Here is a 19,091-nt window from a genome sequence, read left to right as displayed (position 1 = left end):
GTAGGCTGTAATATTTTCTATGATGCCTTGAGTACCTTTAGCAATTGTAGCAGAAGAAGGAAAGAGGATTGGGAGAAGCATTTAATATGAGGCTTTTATTTTTCTTTTTAGAGAGCAAGTGTGAATCTCCACTTGGGTTTCTGAACGGGAAAGCGGAAATCGAAAACACTACCGCAGGACCCAGCGTGGTGTATTCCTGCAGCCGAGGCTACAGCCTTGAAGGCGCTCCTGAGGCGTACTGCACTGAAAATGGAACTTGGAGCCAGCCAGTTCCTCTCTGCAAACGTGTGTGTTGACTTTAGGAGAGGTTTTAATCAGACTCAGTTCCATGATTTGTTTCCCAAATGTCTAAAACATAGAGAAAACTCCACTGATCAGTGTGCTTGGCCCTGAGGAAGCGATCTGTGCATATCCAGACCAAATACTATGGGGTGTTTTAAAAATCTACTTGTGTTATCTAAAATATCCTGTCTGAGAATCGGCTTTTATCAGATTCCTTGGATGATTGCAAGTCCAAGGTACTAAGAGGAAATGTGACTTAATGAAAACCTTTTGGTGTAAATGTATAATGGATTTGATTGGGGATATGAAAGGGGTGAAGAAAGAAAATATGTTTAATGTGTGATATTAATAAAGTATATATAAGTATAGTAAATAAAGATAATTAGTTATAACCACTGGACTGAAAACATTCACAGACAAGGTATAAATTGAGAGAGCTCTGGTTACTGTGCAAAGTACGTGTCATAAGGCAGTAACTGAGCCTTTAGAATTCATCAGACGCCTACCTCACTCAAGATTGATTAGCGCCCATTGAAAATCAGAAAACTTGAAACTGCTAGAAATAGGTGTTGATATGTGTGTCACACGCTTGCAGCAAGAAATCCTTGCACTATCATCATTTCCTGTTTTTCCTTCAAAAATGAATCAATTTTTATCAATAAGCCTGGCAAACTCAACAATTTAAGTTCTAATAGCCTGTTTATAGGAATGTGGGTCTGAAGTCGTATTCAACTCACTTAGAAATGTCTGATGACCTTCTGGGTCATCCTACTGAAGGACTTCAGTAAAAGAAAGTGAAGCGACAGTAAGAAGCACTTTCTCTATGTTCTTAATATTTTCAAATATTAAGGGAATGTTTGACAAACTCTTGATTTCTAGCATACCTTTTGTTTCCCCAATGCTGATCAAAAACAATCTAAAATAATGTTGTGAGCCATAACTTCAGACAACAATTTAATTTGCCACCCAGGAGGTTAAGGACCATGCATTAGGGTTTTCAGATCTTGTCTAATTTTATCCTTACAAATAATTTCATGTGAATGCAAAGCAAGTCTGCGTTTAATGTCTGAAGATCTATATTTTTAAGCCTCATATTACCGTCCCTGAGAACCCAGCTCCTACAGGGCTCATACTCTGCCTTCAAAGAAAGAAATTAAGAAAAGAGGGAAAATATCGGTAAGCATTTTCTTCTCTTTTTAACAGCAAATCCATGCCCTGTCCCTTTTGTGATCCCCGAGAACGCTCTGCTTTCTGAAAAGGAGTTTTATGTTGATCAGAACGTGTCGATCAAGTGTAGGGAAGGCTTTCTACTCCAGGGCCAAGGCATCATTACCTGCAACCCTGATGAGACGTGGACTCAGACAAGTGCCAAATGTGAAAGTAAGTCAGCCGGTGGAATCGAGTTAATTTCATTGGTGCAGAATGTTTTCTCATCCTTGTGAGATTATTTTTAATGGAACTTAGTTATAGATGTTTACATCTCTGCCTTATCATGCGTATCAGCTTGTGTGTTGATAATTGTAAAAATTCAAAAAAAGACCTTTGAATTCCAAACATAAAAAGAAAAAAATCTTCCAGAAGTAGGCTGAAACCTACCTGACCAAGATTCACTGAACAGATTTTCAAAATGTGCTCTTCTAAGAGCAAGCAAGATATTAAACCTAAAATACGCATTTTTTCTCCACATTGTCAGAGTCCATAAACTATCCTTTAATAGGCTATGGAGGCAATAAAAAATTATTCACAGTGGTTCTTAAACTTGAGCCTGCATCAGAACTACCCAGAGGGCTTGTTAAAAACACATGCTGAGCCCCATCCCCAGAGTTTCTGATTCCGTCAGACTGGAGGGCTCAGGTAAGGCCTGAGAATTAGCATTTCTAACAAGTTCCTAGGTGTTGCTGATGGCGATCGATACTGCTGGTCCTGGAACCACAATTTGAGAAGCTCTGGGCTAGCACCCTGTTGATACACAACATGTGATCTGACAGCATCTCTTGCTGCCTTGTGATAACTCTTGACATCTCTTTTTTCTTCTTCTTCTTCTCCTCCTTCTTCTTCCTTCTCCCCAGAGCCACCAAGCACATAGTTGTATATTCTAGTTGTAGGTCCTTCTAGTTCTGCTGTACGGGACCCCGCCTCAGCATGGCTTGATGAGCAGTGCTAGGTCCGCACCCAGTATGCGAACCTGCGGACCCCGGGCAGCCGAAGAGGAGCATGGGAACTTAACCACTGGGCCACAGGGCTCACCCCACTTGACGTCTCTTAACGCACACTTTCTGCACTTAAAACATCTCCCCTGCCCAACATCCTGCCCTCCAGGCTTCCTTGTAATCCAAGATACTCCCTCTACAGCAATCAGTGAACAAATATTCATTGAGTCTAGCCAGATGCAAGGCACAGAGCTACATAGTGTAAGAATCAAGTCTGCCTACAATGGCCTTCACTTGCTTTCCAAGTAGTGAGATAAGAAATGTGCATATGAAGACCAGGGGGATTCTGGAATCAGAGCAGACCTGGATTTGAATTCTATCTTCAAAACTTTCTAACTCTGAACATATGCTAGTGCCCTAACTTCTCTGAACCTTAGAGCTCTCATGTGTTAGTAGCGCCAATAATATCTATATTGTCAGTTTGTTTTGAAGAATAAATGAATTGATGTATAATAGCAATATCTCCTCACAAGAAGAGATACACCAAGTCCCTGAATTTTCAACTAGCAGCCTACTGTAGCATTAGGATTTTTATTTTACTCCAGGAAAGTGTGTACTGTAATTTTAGCTGGGATTTGGGTCCCCGATCCTTATGAAATCTACCTCTAGGGAAATGAGGAGAACTAAGAATGTATCAGCTTTGAGCCTCTAGGCTGGTTTAAAGCCGCCAGCCTGAACTCAAGCAGCCCAAGTGGCCTGATTCCTCACATTGGCCTTGGTCCCTTGAGACGCCACTCAGGGCTCTGAAGAAAGAGCAAGAAGAGACAGACATGCTCTTACTACAAACGCTCCTTCAGTGCGTGCTTAATTATTCCTCGATATTCTTAAGAGGATCAGCAGTTGCCTTGGAGAGGAGAGAAGCAGTTCCCACTATTGTTTGTTTTCCTCAATGCCTCTTTTGTATTTTCTATTAGACAGGAAGTGTTTGGCTTAGAACAAATATCTTGCCTGAGGAACCAGAGCAGCCACTTCCCTCATTCTTTTCACCTCATCCTGATATGTTTGCCTGCAAATCAATGATTAAAATTTAGTGTGCCTGAGAATGACGCAGGGAGAGTATGTTAAATGCAGACTTATAAGCTAGAAACCCCAGAAATCTGCATTTTTAATAAGGTGATTCCCAGATCAGTGGTTTGAAATCCATGCTTTGATAACCACTTCTATAAACCAACCATCAGCTCTCCATGGTCTTTCTACATTCTGTTCCCCCAACCTAGAAACTCTTTCCCTCTGATCCATTCAAGCTTTATACCCTGGTCCAAATGCCACTTTCACTGCAATTCATACCCTGACAGTCCTAACCATAATTAGTTACATTCAATTTAGTAATAGTAATACATTACATTAGTAATTTATGTTCAATTTAACTAATTCAAGTTACTTAATTTTTCTACAGGATGGTATCCAGGGCTCTAATACAGCTCTTTTTAAGTTGTTTTACAATATTCTTTGTCTATCTTTCCCTTTTTGCCTGAGCAAAGGGATAGTATTTTCTCATTTATTTCTTCCCAGTTTCTGATAACACAAGACAATCAATGCGTCTTTGATATCCAACTTGAATTGATGTTTTAATTTATTAATATTGATTAATTGAATTAATATTTTATCCACCTTTGAAGAAAATTTGAAAAGATGATACAAATTGATCATCCCCTGTGAAAAATTTTAAATAGTATTATGACCACTAAGTGACCTTTTAGAAGTCAGTTCATGAAGATTCATCCAAAAGTTAGGCTTGTACAAACTGGATACTGCTGAGTCCTGACTCCAATCCAGTCCTTGTGTTGTGAGCCTCAGAATAACTCTAGTTATCTCAAGGCTTCTCCTAAAGTTCTGGAAGCAAATTAGTTATAAAAATTTTGTTAAAATATACAGTATATGTCACTTTCAAAAGAGATGATTATCAGTCAGTCTCACACATTCCAAAGTAGAAAGTCATTGCTTTACAGCCTTGAAAAGAGGGAAATTAATGTGAAACCCTGAATTCCCTAAACCTCATCTAGGTGTGTAAATTGAGTATCTATAGGCTAGAAACAATATTCATTCATTTACTCGTTTTTCAAATATGTATCAAGAGCCCATTGCATGCCAGGCACTGTTCTAGGCACTGATAAAACAGCCGTGATGGAATATGCAGGACTGCAGTTAATGATCTCTACTCTAGAAACATAAACTGCAAATAACCCCCATGCTTCTCCTCATTTGATAAGCATGCTGCATTGAACTTCCCTTACAGCCACCTCTCTGGCAAGATACCAGAGCTCATTCTTGATCTCCTACAGACTTCTTGCCTTGAGTATAAAATAGCTCACCTTCAACATTTGAATCAGGAGACAAAACCTTTGATCTTGCACGTCTAATTTTTCTAGACAGCAGCAGATTATGCTTTTAGTTGCCAGTATCATTTAGATATTATATAGGTGAAAAGGTTATCTTTATGTATTTATCTTGCTCTTTAAACTAATTCAGTCTTAGAGATGAGACATCCACTGGCTGGGTTGGTAGCATAGGCTAAATTATTCTTTTGTTTTCCTGTAGAAATCTCATGTGGTCCACCAACTCACGTAGAAAATGCGATTGCTCGAGGTGTGCATTATCAGTATGGGGACATGATCACTTACTCGTGTTACAGTGGATACATGTTGGAGGGTTCCCTAAGGAGTGTTTGCCTAGAGAATGGAACCTGGACATCACCTCCTATTTGCAGAGGTAAGGAAATATTTGAATGGTTCTTTCTTAGTGAAGCTGTAGGGAAATATATATGGAAGTCAACAACTGTATGCATGCTATTTTATTTTTCCTTAGCCTTAAATTTTCTTTTAACATCTGTGTCATTTTCATAAACTTTATGCGTTTGAGTTTTGAAAGCTTGCACACAGAACTCTGGCCAGTACTCAACCCCTTCCTGAGTCAATCATGGCTCCTTGGGCAAGTGTCCTCTCCAAATCTGGGGCGTGTTCTCCGGCTGCTAAGGAGAGCTATGTCATGTCTGGGCCATGAGGACACCTCCTGGACACTCAAGTGTTTCATCACAGATTCCAGTTCCACCCACCCATCCTGGGCAGACCCCTGAGCCCCATCATAGACAGGGCAGCCCAGCCAGTGGACTGCGTATGAGATAAGAGGTACTGGACGGCCTCAGGGAACAGGAGCCCACCCCATGGTCTCCCTGGCCATACTCAGGGCTGGTGACAAGAACTCCATTTTCACATGAGCACAGCTGTCTCTTCACTTGCTAGATTGAACTCGCAAACCCTAGGATGAATTTTGTGTGTGTGTGTGTTCAATAAAATCTTGGGGGGAGAAAACAGTTCTGTGCTTAAAATTCTACAAAATAGAAAGAGGTAGATAATGAGGCTTCCTGGTATGTCCTTCTAAAACTTAAACTTTTCTAATAAAATAGGATTTTTTTTTACCAATCATAATAATTATTCCATTCATTCTACAAATATTTACTGAAAGTCAGGAACTATGCTAGTGAACAAGACAGACGTAACCAAGGAACTAAACGAATAATCAAGTTGTTGGATGGGTTGTCCACATGGCCATGTGGACAACGGTCAGATTTGGATTTGGGGTGGAAAGGCCAAAGTCTTTAATGACTTGTGGAGCAGAGAGAATTGAGGAAATCAATGAATGAGCCGCATGAGCCTCAAAAGAGGCAAGGGTGATTGCAGGAGAAAGGAGATTAATTGTCTAGAAGCAACTATGAGAAATGAGATCGCCAAACATGGGATGTTAGAGAATGTGCGACCCCATCTTGAGAGGGCTGCTGAGGAGGCGGCATCCTCAAGGAATAGCCCAGGTTTCACTTCAAGTCAGAAGTCCATTGAGGGCTGTGTGTTTGCTTGTTTCTACACTTGTTTGTTTTAACATACTGAGGCGCAGTGGCAGCACCCAAGAGCTACCAGCCATCAAAGGCCACCTTTGGAAGGGCATTTTCAAATCTTCTGGAAGGGACATTTCCCCTGGTGTAGATCAAAAGAGACCATCTTTATATCAACTGTCTTGTCCCCTCCTGCCCTGAGTCCCCAGATTACTAAAACTTCCATAGCCACGTTCTTAGAACTACCCAAGCTTGTTTATGCCTCTCCTGAGCCCCTCAGGTTCATCCCCAACTGAATCTTGAGATTCAGTTTTGTTTCTCCTCCTTAAAGCTTGACACAAGGAAATATTATGAAATGTAAATGAGCAACCCTATTTTCTGACAGTCACCCTTCGCAAATTCCCTAGATTTATGACCCCTCCTGCTTCTTTTCCAGCTGTCTGTCGATTCCCGTGTCAGAATGGAGGTGTCTGCCAACGCCCAAATGCTTGTTCTTGTCCAGACGGCTGGATGGGGCGCCTCTGTGAAGAACGTGAGTCTGTCCTAAATCTTACTTTGAGTCCTATCATTTGCCTGGAAGCTGCCAACTCAGGGGAGTTACTAGGAACTGGCTTTACTGGCGGCAGAAATTCATTTGCTTAACTACTGTAACAGACCAGACAGAGCACCCAGGGCCCATCTGAATATGTCAGTTAGTTGCAGAAGATCTAGAATACCAGTGACCTTGAAAATACAGTTATCAAGATCCATCCAAAGCCATCTTCACACACCTCCTGGCAAAAATTCCCACGACTTTTCTTGGGAAGGAGCTTGTAATAGAGGATTTCCCAGCCTTCATCTTCCCTTATCTCCAGTCCATTTATGTACTACGCCACTCACTGCTGCAGTTGGTATAAATTCATGGCATTGCATAACATTGCACTTTACAGGTAATATTTGCAGCCCACCATTCACTCTTTTTCATTAAGTGTAGTTCTTCCAATTAAGAAAATAAGGAAAGTTGTCCCTCCTATATCGACACAATGCTTGGCAAATTAATATAGAATTTTGATTCTCACAAAAATACATTTGAATTTGAACTTCAGGAGAAAGTAACTAAATAAATAAGTGTTTTAAATTCTTTTTAAATGTCTCAGCTACACTTTGTTTCAATATCTTAACAAATATTTATGAGAATAGAATAATTTCATGTTTCGTTGGGAGTGGTGTATGTAAACCACATCGAATCATTAATGTGATGGCCATTGGTCTATATCAGTTTTTTCTAAGGCCAGACATTTTATAAGAGATTCTCAAACTTTTTAAAGTCTAACTACAGTCATGCATCACTTAACGACAGGAATGCATTCTGAGAAATGCATCATTTGGTGATTTCTTTGTTGTGCAAACATCATAGAGTGTACTTACACAAACCTAGACGATATAGCCTATTACACACCTAGGCTATATGGTACTAATCTTATGGGACTTATGGGACAGTATATGGGCATATACCATCGTATATGCAGGTCCTCTTTGACCGAAATGTTGTTATGTGGCTCATGACTCTGCTTCAACTAATCTAGAAAGGAAAATATAAGATGGAAATAAATTTTGGCTGCTATTACCAAAGCAAGCATTCTCACAGTGATTAAGAAAGAAGAAAAATTGCATTTTTCCTTCCTCTTCTCCCTAATTATTCCTTCCCACTTGGGCTCCCATTTTCGTCCTGCTCTAATGCTGAGAGTGTGAAGACTCGGGGACCCCAACAACAGGCCTGGCTTAGCTGGCTGAGCATATGCCTGCCTTCCTGTGTTAGACCAAGGCTTCCCAAGCTTTCATGTGCATACAGACCATCTGGGAGATGGTGCTAAATGCAAATGTTGATTCAGTAGATCTGGGTTGGGACCTGAGAGTCTATATTTCTAGCCAACTCCTAGATGACGACAATGCTTTTGGGTCGAGAACTGCACTTTGAGTAGCAAGCCAAAAGACAATCTCACTCTTTTTAAACACACTATGCTTCTTTAAAGATCTCAGAGATTCTAGTAGGAGGAATGATTGCCATCAAGGTCATAGGGGAGGCCTGATTCAGACAGCATCAGGCCTCAGCTCCAAGGAAATGAAGGGTGAGTTGTCCCATTAATACTAATGCGTTGCCAACACGAGCCTACAGGATAGCCCATCCGACTCCCATTCTCACATTTAATTCAAGGCAAGAAGAGAGCCTTGAGGCAGCCAAACCCTCTTAGAGCATTTTATGTAATTTGTAATGGAGATTTGAAACAATAATAAATGGAGGACATTCTGCTTATTTTGTGAAGAGAAAGCAAAGCACTTAACAGACATTGATTACGGTGTGTCCTTCCCGGAAGAGTGCATTTGGCATTAGGACCATTACATCAGCCTGAGGGTCCAGGCTTACTTTCCTGATTGTGTTTTTCCAGTGATGCTCATTAATAAACAGAACACATGCGGGAAGATTATCTAGTGGGTCACACAAGGTTTTACTCCTCTTGAAAAGTGTTTTTAGAACACGTGAACTGAGTGTGCATGTATTTTGATCAAATCCTTTTCAATCTCCTTTCTAGCAATATGCATTCTTCCCTGTCTGAATGGCGGTCGCTGTGTGGCCCCTTATCAGTGTGACTGCCCACCTGGTTGGACGGGGTCTCGCTGTCACACAGGTAGGCCTCCTCTCATGGTTTGTTTTCTTAGTGACTTGGTTCAATGAAGCCCTAGAGGACATTGACAAGTGTAACTCAGATTCAGAGGTGGCAGTGAAACAAAATGTTACCTAAGTGTCTCAAGAATTTCTCCAGATGGTCCCTTGAATGGTCATCTCAACACTGACCTTTCAGGGTCATGTGCCAAAGAAGAGCATCAAAGTTGATGCAGTTGTCAGCCTTCTGCATGTCATCTGTTCTATTTTGCAGAATGTAGAGAAAACATCATGCAGAGGTTCAGAAGAATATTCATTTTAAACTCTACGAAGCTAAATTATAAAATTCGTGGTGACTATTTAGAAAGAACAAGGCTCTAAATAAATACAATTTAGGTTAAAGTGAGAAAACTCTTCAAAGAGATGGTTCCTTATCTTGGACAACAGTAACAAACTGTTGTTGATTGATTGGTGACAAACACGTCCCATTAGCAACCCTTGCTGATAGCGACCCTTTGAGATATCAAATATAGCATTTATCCCACTATACTTTGATATCTGTTTAATTGCTTGATTATCAATCTATCCTCACCCTCACCAGATTATGTGCCACTTGAGGGCAAGGATGTTTCTTTGTGATATTTTTATCCCCAGTAGCTAACATAGTGCCTGCATATGATAGGTTTTTCAGTAAATGTCTAATAAATTGATCAGTTAAAAAATGACAGATTTTTACCTTTGTAATGCCCTAATTTTTAGGCAACTCTTAAAAGAATAGAACTTGCTATATTTATTTAGTATGAACTCCAACACTCCACCATCATTCCTATAAACAATATTTATACCACCTTTCCAGTGTGGTAAAATTTAAAATAGAACAGAATTGCGGACACCAGAGCTTGTCATGAGCTCTAAGGCTGGGGTGACCATATAATTTAGCTTCCAAACTAGGACCTTTTTGAGAGTGAAAGGGACACTATTCGTAAGTAAACCAGGGAAATGGGAGTGAAAGGTCCTGTCACAGGCAAAATCCGACATGCAGTCACCCTACCTAAAACCAAAAGTGAGCCATCCATGAATGTAGAAAAGGTGAATGTACCAGAGCCTAAATTTGAAGCTTTTATATGAAACTCTTAAAGCAATCTATATAGTATTTCTTTATAACAAATTAACTTTGATATTTACCTACATTTCTCACGCATGCCAAATTGCACTCACCTGCAAACCAACCTTGCCCTTTTCCAGGCATCTTATTTTTGCAGGTGGTGGCAACGTTCTTCTAGATGCAGACATCCTTGACTCTCCCTCTCCTTCGCCTGAGATTGTCAGATCAGCACTCTTTTTGTTCCTTGCTGCACAGTATCTCTTGCATCCTCCTCTATCACACTGTCACTAGTTCGTCAAAGATCTCTTCTTTGAGTCACTGCCAGCATCTACTACTTGACCTTCCCATCTCCATTTCCAAAATAACATCATTACGTACTACTTTTGGTATGTCTTTGCCTTGTTTAAGAACCTAAAATGGTTGCCTGTTGTCTCCACGTCTAGCCCAAATTCTTCTGACTTCCAAGGTGCTGCATAGACTGGCTTCGGCACACCTGATAAACCTTACTTCCCATCCTACCAGTCACACACTGTCCCCTGCAGTGATGGCTTCCTCATTGCAGCCCCTCTCCCTCCCACCTCTCAGCCTTTTCTCATGGTCTTCCTCTTTCCTCTGCCTATTCAAACCTCACCCAACCTCCAAGACCCAGCGTAAGTTTCCTGTTATCTCCAAACTTGCTCTATACCACAATAATCTGTTTTCTAACATTCCATTTCTATAGACATCACACAATTATTTAGAGCCATATGGATAAACTAGTCAAGTGTAGACATTCAGAAAAGGCTTCACAAGCACAGAATCAGGAATAGCAAGAAGAGTCACTCTGAAATCATTCTAGCCAACAGCATGAAAGTATAACACAAATGTGCTCAGCAAAGTATAGCTGAGGACATCCATAGAGAAAATGTAGGGCGGTGACTGGAAATGAAGCTGTAAAGATGGGCAGAGACAGATTAGGAGCTGCATCACAAACCAAGTTCAAGATGCTGGATTATGTCTCGTGAGCAACAGAAGCCATTGAAGAGTTTTAAGCAGGAAAATCATGTGATCAAATTTTCTTTGAGAAACATGATTTTGGCAGCAGCATGGAAGATGGCAGAAAGCAAGATTTACGATAGGGAGATTAGTTAGGAAGTTATTGAAGCAGAAATGGCAAGAGGCAATGAAGTCTGGAGAAACGATAACCAAACAAGATGGATTTGAGAGAAGTTCAGGAGGTGAATCAACACTACTCGGTTATAGATGTATTGCGGGAGTAAAGGTCTGAGAAGAGTCAAGACTGGTATTTCCAGTTTGGGCCCCTGGGTAGAAAGTAGTGCATTTACTGAGATAGAGAACCCATGAGGAGCAGGTTTGAAGGTATGGGTAAGGAGTTAAGTATGGACATGCTGAGACTGAGGGGCTTGTGGAACCTACAAGGGAGAGGTCTGATAGGCAGTTGATTGATGCTTTAAGTTCTTGGAAGATACATCCAGATTGAAGGTGGAGATATGTAAATCATCAGCGGAAAACATTCATGGGAAAACAATAAGGCTGTGAAGAAGACACATAGTATGAGAAGGTGACCCAGAATGGGACTCATGGGGGCACCCATATTATAGGAAAGGAGGAGGCTGTTAAGCTTTTAGACGGGGAAGCAAAAATAATGATTAGGTTGTTAGTATGGTCAGGCACCTGAAAAGATCATCATCATGCTCCTGAAAAAGAATCATGTTTTTTTATATTAGCAAGGAGAATCTATGGAGAGTTGATTTTAGATTATTGGGATTTATTTTGGCTATCTTTAATCCTGGCTTGTTTCATAATTTTCTTTTTGTCATAGTGTAAATACATGCATTCTGTGGCTTACTTACTTACTCTTAACTCTCCAAGCGAGCTCCACAAGGGCAGAAACTGGCGTTTTACTTCTTGTCTCCTATCTTCCCACCCAGTGCTTATCAAGTGCCTGGCACTTGCTGGCACTTTCCGCATATTTTATGAATGAGTGATTAAAGAAGTGACATTTATTTATAACTCACCAAAGATGAGCTTTTCGTCTGGGGAAGCCTACCTTTCTGAGCTATAATGAGGCTGAAATAATGAGACTGAAATGTTTCTCATTTTCAGCTTCCTCTCAACAGACATTTTATTTTCTTCCTACAGCCAGTTCTTCTTTCTCTTTGATATGTTAAACTTGCTGGTGTTAGAAATTCATCTGTTTCCAGCATCCTTAGGTTTTTTAATAAGTGGATTCTTGTACATGAAGAATTTGGTCGTGAGACTGTGGATTGTGAGGAAGATGTCTATATAGTAAATCTTTGGGCGTTCCCTCAGGGTTTCATCTGTGGTTAATTTTTAACTCTACTCTAGGTTCTGTAATCCCAGTTAAAGCTGGTAAAAGCCACGAAATGTGTTTCCCAGCAAACACAAAGCCTTTTGGATCATCTGTTATTTTAGGCAATCTGTGTGCCTGACTTATTATCATAAGAGCTGATGTCTGATGTAATGGCTCAATCATTCATAGAGTTCAGTGCTATCTCCCTCAAGAGATTTACAATCTAATTGAGCATATTAAAAATTTACAGTTCAAAACAGAATGTGTCAAATTAGTTGCACAAACAAAAAGATTAAAGAAGAGAAAAATCAGTGGACTTGGAGTTATCAGCAAAGATTTCAATATGTAGGTAGCACTTAATCTGGGGACTTAAATCTGAAATTTGTCGAGCTTGGATGGAAAAAGGGAGGTCGTGCTACATAGCAACATGAGGTCAAGCCAAGTGGCAGAAATGCATATTGCAAACAGTCTATGAGAAATGGTGGTGGCTGGAGCAGAAAGCAGAGTCAAATCTTATTCTACATGCCTTCATGGACATCTTCAGAATTGCTAAATATTAATTAAGTAAATGTATGAATTTTCCATCCTAGCTGTTTGCCAGTCTCCCTGCTTAAATGGTGGAAAATGTGTAAGACCAAACCGATGCCATTGTCTCTCATCTTGGACAGGACATGACTGTTCCAGGTAAGTCAACCAAAAACTGATGTTCATTTATAGCATAGAGAAATTGAAATTCTAGCTCAGTTGTCCCAAGAGTGAGATGGTATCTCTAGTTTGAGTGTAAGCATTTTGTATCCATAAATATCCATTTTGAGATATACTCTCTAAATCTGAACTCAAGCCAACACAAAGAAATATTAGTTAAGGATTGACAAATAAAACAATGATATCTCAAAAATATATAATCTTGTGCTCACTTCAGCAGCACATACACTAAAATTAGAACAATATAGGAAAGATTAGCAAGGATGACACGCAAAGTCATGAAGCCTTCCATATATTGCCACAAAAAGAAAAAAGAAAAAAGGTTTATTAAACAAGTTAACTGCCTTCTTGAATGGAAGATTGCATCCTTCATATGCAAGGATGTAAAATAAATAATAAAGTCAATACATTTTATTGATGTTCATTTGCATTCCTTATTACCATAAAAAATAATATTAAAATTGATAAGAAATACTTAAAGTAAAAAATTTTGTTTCACATCTTTTAATGTCTATACATTCATTATTTCATTGACTTCAAGAAAATTTATGTAGAAATATCTTTGTCAATTAGTTTCTAATTTCTAACCAGACAAATATCATAGTTGAGAAAAGATTATCACATAAATAAGTCAAAAGGAAAATATTTTTGAAATAATTTAAATCTTTTTTTTAAATCAAGGTATAATCAATGCACAAAATTATATTAGCTTCAGGTGTACAACATAATGATTCAATATTGGTATATATGTGTTGCAAAATGATCACCACAATAAGTCTAGTTAACATCCATCATCATACATCGTCACAAAATTTGTTTTCCTTGTCATGAGAATTTTTCAGATTTACTCTCTTAGCAACTTTCAAATATGTAATACAGTCTTATTAACTATAGTCACCATGCTGTACATTACATCCCCATGACTTATTTATTTTATAAAAGGAAGTTTGTACCTTTTGATTCCTTTCACCCATTTCGCCCACTCCCTACTCAACACCTCTGGCAACCACCAATCTGTCCTCTGTATCTATGGGTTTGGTTTTTGGGGGTTTTTGGGTTTTTTTTTTTAGATTTCACATATAAGTGAGATTATACGGTATTTGTCTTTCTCTATCTGGCTTATTTTACTCGGCATAATGCCCTCAAGGTCCATCCATATTGTCACAAATGGCGAGATTTCATTCCTTTTCATGACTGAATAATATTCCATTATATATATACCATATTTTCTTTATTCATTCATTCGTGGATGGATACATAGGTTGTTTCCAACTTGACTATTGCAAACAATGCTGCAATGATCATGGGATGCATATATCTTTTTGAGTTAGTATCTTCATTTTCTTTGGGTAAATACTCAGAAGTAGAATTGCTATATTATATGGTAGTTCTATTTTTAATTGTTTGAGGAACCTCCATACTGTATTCCTTAGTGCCTACACCAATTTACATTCCCACCAACAGTGCACAAGGGTTCCTTTTTTCCCACATCCTCACCAACTCTTGTTACTTCTTGTCACTTCTTGTCATTTTGAAAAATAGCCATTCTAACAGGTGTGAGGTGATATCTAACTGAGGTTTTGATTTGCATTTCTCTGATGATTGGTGATGTTGAGCATCTTTTCTTGTGTCTGTTGGCCATCTCTATGTCTTCTTTGGGAAAATGTCTATTCAGATCCTCTGCTCATTTTTTTTTTTTGAGGAAGATTAGCCCTGAGCTAACTGCTGCCAATCCTCCTCTTTTTGCTGAGGAAGACTGGCCCTGAGCTAACATCTGTGCCCATCTTCCTCTACTTTATATGTGGGATGCCTGCCACAGCATGGCATGCCAAGTGGTGCCGTGTCCGCACCCAGGATCCGAACCAGCGAACCCCGGACTGCCGAATCAGAACATTTGCACTTAATCGTTGCACCACCAGGCCGGCGCCCCTCTGCTCATTTTTTAATCAGATTGTTTTTTGCTATTGAGTTGTATGAGTTCTTTGTATGTTCTCGATATTAACCCCTTATCAGTTATATGACTTGCAAATATTTTCTCCCATTTCATAGGTTATCTTTTCATTTTGTTGATGGTTTCATTTGCTGTGCAGGAGGTTTTTAGTTTGACCTGGCCCCCTTGTTGATTTTTGCTTTTATTTCCTTTGCTTTTGGTGTCAAATCCAAAAAATCATCGTCAAGACTGATGTCAAGGACCTTATCGCGTTTGTTTTCTTCCAAGAGTTTTGTGGTTTCAGGTCTTATATTCAAGTCTTTACTCTATTTTGAGTTAATTTTTGTGTATAGTGTAAGATAGTGGTCCAGTTTCGTTTTTTTGTTCATGGCTGTCCAGTTTTCCCAGCACCATGTATTGAAGATACTATCCTTTCCCTAATGTATATTCTGGAGTCCTTTGTCATAAATTAATTGACCATATATGCATGGGCTTATTTCTGGGCTCTCTATTCTGTTTCATTGATCTTTGTGTTTGTTTTTATGCCAATACCATACTGTTTTGATTACCATAGCTTTGTAATATCGTTTGAAATCAGGGAGTGTGGTGCCTCCAGCTTTGTTCTTCTTTCTCAAGATTTAAACTTCTTTAAACCTCAGGAAATGTCAGGCGTATTGCATTGTACCATGATAAAATATTTCGAATATTAAAACATTATCCTCACAAATATTGCAATGTTGGAATATTACCAGCTCCATTTTAAGATTTTCAATATACATCAGTGTATTACATCACTTAGATTTGATTATGTACATTTACTTCCATCTTATAGGAATCACTAAAAACAAATGGATACTTCCATATTCACTTTAAAAAGTAGGAAATTCAGTTAACAGAAAACAACTCTTATTTTTCCATTTCCTTTCATTCATTTTGATTAGAATGTCAAAGTCAACTTGCAAAGACAAACAATCTATTTAAATGCAAACTCAATTAACAAAAAAATCTGTCTTGTGCCAGTGAATGTCCTCTTATCACCTCAAGTATTTGCCATCTCTGCAGAGATTAAAAAAATAAACTGAACACCAAGGAGCAAATTTGGATTATACAAGTATATTTGGAAGCATTTAAGGTAAAGATGATAGTTTTACCTAAGAGCAGAGTTGAAAGTATTTAAGAAAATGAGATTCAAACTGGAATGGATTTCTGAGAAAAAAGAGAAAAAGGAAAAGAAAAGAGAGAGAGTGAGAAAGAAAAGATAAGGGAATAAGAATGACAATGACTCAAAAAGGCACGGGAAGTATTTATAACATTCTTATAATTTTAGTCTTTGTATTTCAATTCCTTCATCTTAGAGATAAGAAAAGGAGACCCAAAGCTTGTGTGGTTCCCTAATATACGGTAGGAGCTCTTTCTTCACCAGGGGAAGGGTAGTTATTAGCTTATGTGAAAATACTGTCTATTAATAAAGAAAACAGAATCTCAATGTTTTTATGGAAAATTTTGATAAAGGAATCAAAAAAATTATGGCAAGTTAAGCTGAGAGGCATATCCCACATTCAAGGAAAGGTCACTTTCAACCCAGAGGACTGGGCCGGCCCCCTACTCCTTATACTGTGATCAATTTTTCCAGGAGACTTGTATTAATTAGGACTCTCTTATTGCAACTCTAACTACCTTAAGCAAAGAAAGGAATTTCTTATCACAATAGAGCGACCTTGCATGGAACCCAAAGATATGGGGTAACTGAGCATCAGGAGGACCAAACTGAGGACTTGAAAGCCACCTGAAGCCTCTCCCCCTCCCGTCTCACCTCCTCTCTCCAACATGTGCTCCATCCTCTCTCTTGCTGCAGAGTGGTTTTCTCTGCTGTTCAGCTCACATAGAACAGAACTCCTTACAGCTCCCACCTTTTACAGGTCGCACTACAGTATCCACCAAGAGTGTGCTGATCCACTCCAGGAGAGGAACTGACTAGCCTAGATTGATTCAAGGGCCCACCATGGATCAGTCAAGTGTGGTCCTAGGTTGGGTTATGTTGTACCAACATGAAGGGTCATTTTGTCAAAACCTTTACGTTACCTTTGGGCACAGGGGAGAGGAGGCTGGCAATTCCCAGAAGAAGGAAAAGTGGAGGATAATTCCCTGAAGTGGGGGTGGGCTTGTCTGAGAAATCGAAGCAAGAAGTGTTTACGAATAATTTTTTATTTCCTTCACTCCCACGAGATTGAGTGCTTTAAAGATTGTATCCCCCGTACTTAGTACAGGCACGAAAGTTGATACTCAGTAAATACTTGTTGATAGAGCAATTTTCAAGCATCAGTGATAACTGGTGGAGAAATACCTTGTGGCATGCAGTAAATCCCTCTACCTGTAACCTTCTCTACTGATGAATAAGACTGACCTGGTAGTATTCCTGACAGTTCAGTCCTCAAGAAAGAGATGGTGTTTCCTCTCATCTATGAGCATCTTCAGAAAACTGATCCTCAACAAATGCCATAAGTGAAAAACAGAGACTGTTAACGCTGTTAAAGAGACCTTCAGGTTCAAGAAGTCCAGACTCCTCATTTTACAGATGAGAGGATTGTCAGACAGGAAACTAATGACAGAGCCAGGACTGCAACTCAGGTCTGCTGACTCTCAGATCTTTTCCTAAGTTAGCACCTGTTCACCATGCCTCTTAGTTCTCTCAAGAATGACCCCCATTTGTGCAAATAAATCACAGATAATTCCCAGATGTGTGGGACTTTCAATCCTGTTTGAATCAGCCCGAAAGAGCTGTTAACTCTTCAATTCAGTCTTTTCTGTTGAATCTCTTTGTTTTTTGTTCCAGGAAAAGGAGGACTGGGTTTTAAGCACTGCACAACCAAACAGCTCTCCCAAAAGCAGGATCATCTCTTCCTGGTAGTCCTGGGCATCCTGGAACTTACACAAAGAAATTCCAACACGGTGCTGGGTCTTGTTTTCTTTAGTAAACTTGTTATTTTGGGTTTACCTTTCGATTTTGTGTTATATTTTGTTATTCCTTGGGACATACTTTCTTACATGTTTCCATTTTTAAATATGCCTGTATTTTCTATATAAAAATATATTAAATAGATGCTGCTCCACTCTCACAAAATGTACATACTCTGCTGTCTGTTGGGAAAGTTCCCGGTACCCATTTTTATTCAGTTACTTAAAATGATTTTTCAATTAAAATATATTTTGCTACTAAATAATATTTTGCTGGACAGTGCCGTTTTGTGACGTGACCAGGGAATAATGAAGAGGATTAATGATCTTTCATCTATGCTACTGGAGCAATACAGGATCACATGGAGTACACCAAGAAGTTACAGTGAAGAAGACCCCTTCATTCTAGTTCCATCTTCTTTGCAATATGTGTAACAATAAAGGTTTCCTTTTATTTAATCAGAGAGTAGCTATTGGACCTACCACCCTCCACACAGAATGCTATCCTGGTGCTGAGGGCAGCCTGGCTAATTCCTTTCCCAATATTTGGAAAGCCTTAGGCATCAGCTCAAGTGGATGGGGGGGAAAGCATAATGACTATGGTTCACAGAATAAAGTGTGCCCCTTCCTTCTCACAGCTGGAATAAGAAATGCGAGAATGGGAAGATTAACAGAGAGCCCATTTCTGGGTCTACAACTCACTGGTTTGGGAGAGAGATATGAATAGGAGGACAAGGAAAGGGAAGGAAAAAGACAAATGGGAAAAGTTCCCCAGAACTGTGCTTCTGGGCCCAGCTGCGAAAAAGAATTGAGGCTGCCCAAGCCGGAGCTAAGCTGCCCCTCAGTCCCCACTGCATCACCTAACTCCATCACTATACTTCTCCCAGGATAAAAACTTCCCCAGACTTCTGGAAAATAAAGCCAAACACTAGATTTTGTTTAAAATGGGAAAATCACAATCAACTCATCTTTATCCTCTCAGAGAACTACTCCCACATAGGGCATAGGGTGCCTTGTAACACTATGAAAAAATGCAGGGACAATGAAAAAGATCTTGATTGTCCTATGGTTCTCTTCACTGTCCTGCCCTTTCCACAGCCATTGATTCCTCTCCCTCTGATAT

The 19,091-nt window shown here is 39.4% G+C and overlaps 1 protein-coding gene and 1 pseudogene across 1 annotated transcript in view; both read left to right on the top strand.

Annotated features, from left to right (window-relative positions):
- The window catches only part of SVEP1 (sushi, von Willebrand factor type A, EGF and pentraxin domain containing 1), a 166,670-nt gene extending 148,436 nt beyond the window's left edge, over positions 1-18,234 (top strand). The window contains exons 42-48 of the mRNA XM_046663234.1: positions 112-285; positions 1,486-1,662; positions 5,031-5,201; positions 6,755-6,850; positions 8,889-8,984; positions 12,969-13,062; positions 17,847-18,234. Of these exons, the coding sequence (XP_046519190.1) occupies positions 112-285; positions 1,486-1,662; positions 5,031-5,201; positions 6,755-6,850; positions 8,889-8,984; positions 12,969-13,062; positions 17,847-17,868 (830 nt within the window). The 3' untranslated portion in view covers positions 17,869-18,234. The remainder of the gene's footprint in view (positions 1-111; positions 286-1,485; positions 1,663-5,030; positions 5,202-6,754; positions 6,851-8,888; positions 8,985-12,968; positions 13,063-17,846) is intronic.
- On the top strand, positions 13,288-13,381 carry LOC124231608 (uncharacterized; annotated as a pseudogene).
- Positions 18,235-19,091: the final 857 nt, after the last annotated feature.

This window comes from Equus quagga, chromosome 1, assembly GCF_021613505.1.
Source record: "Equus quagga isolate Etosha38 chromosome 1, UCLA_HA_Equagga_1.0, whole genome shotgun sequence".
Lineage (NCBI taxonomy): Eukaryota > Metazoa > Chordata > Mammalia > Perissodactyla > Equidae > Equus > Equus quagga.
Note: the sequence above shows the minus strand (reverse complement) of the source record. Positions and strands in the feature narration are given on the sequence as shown.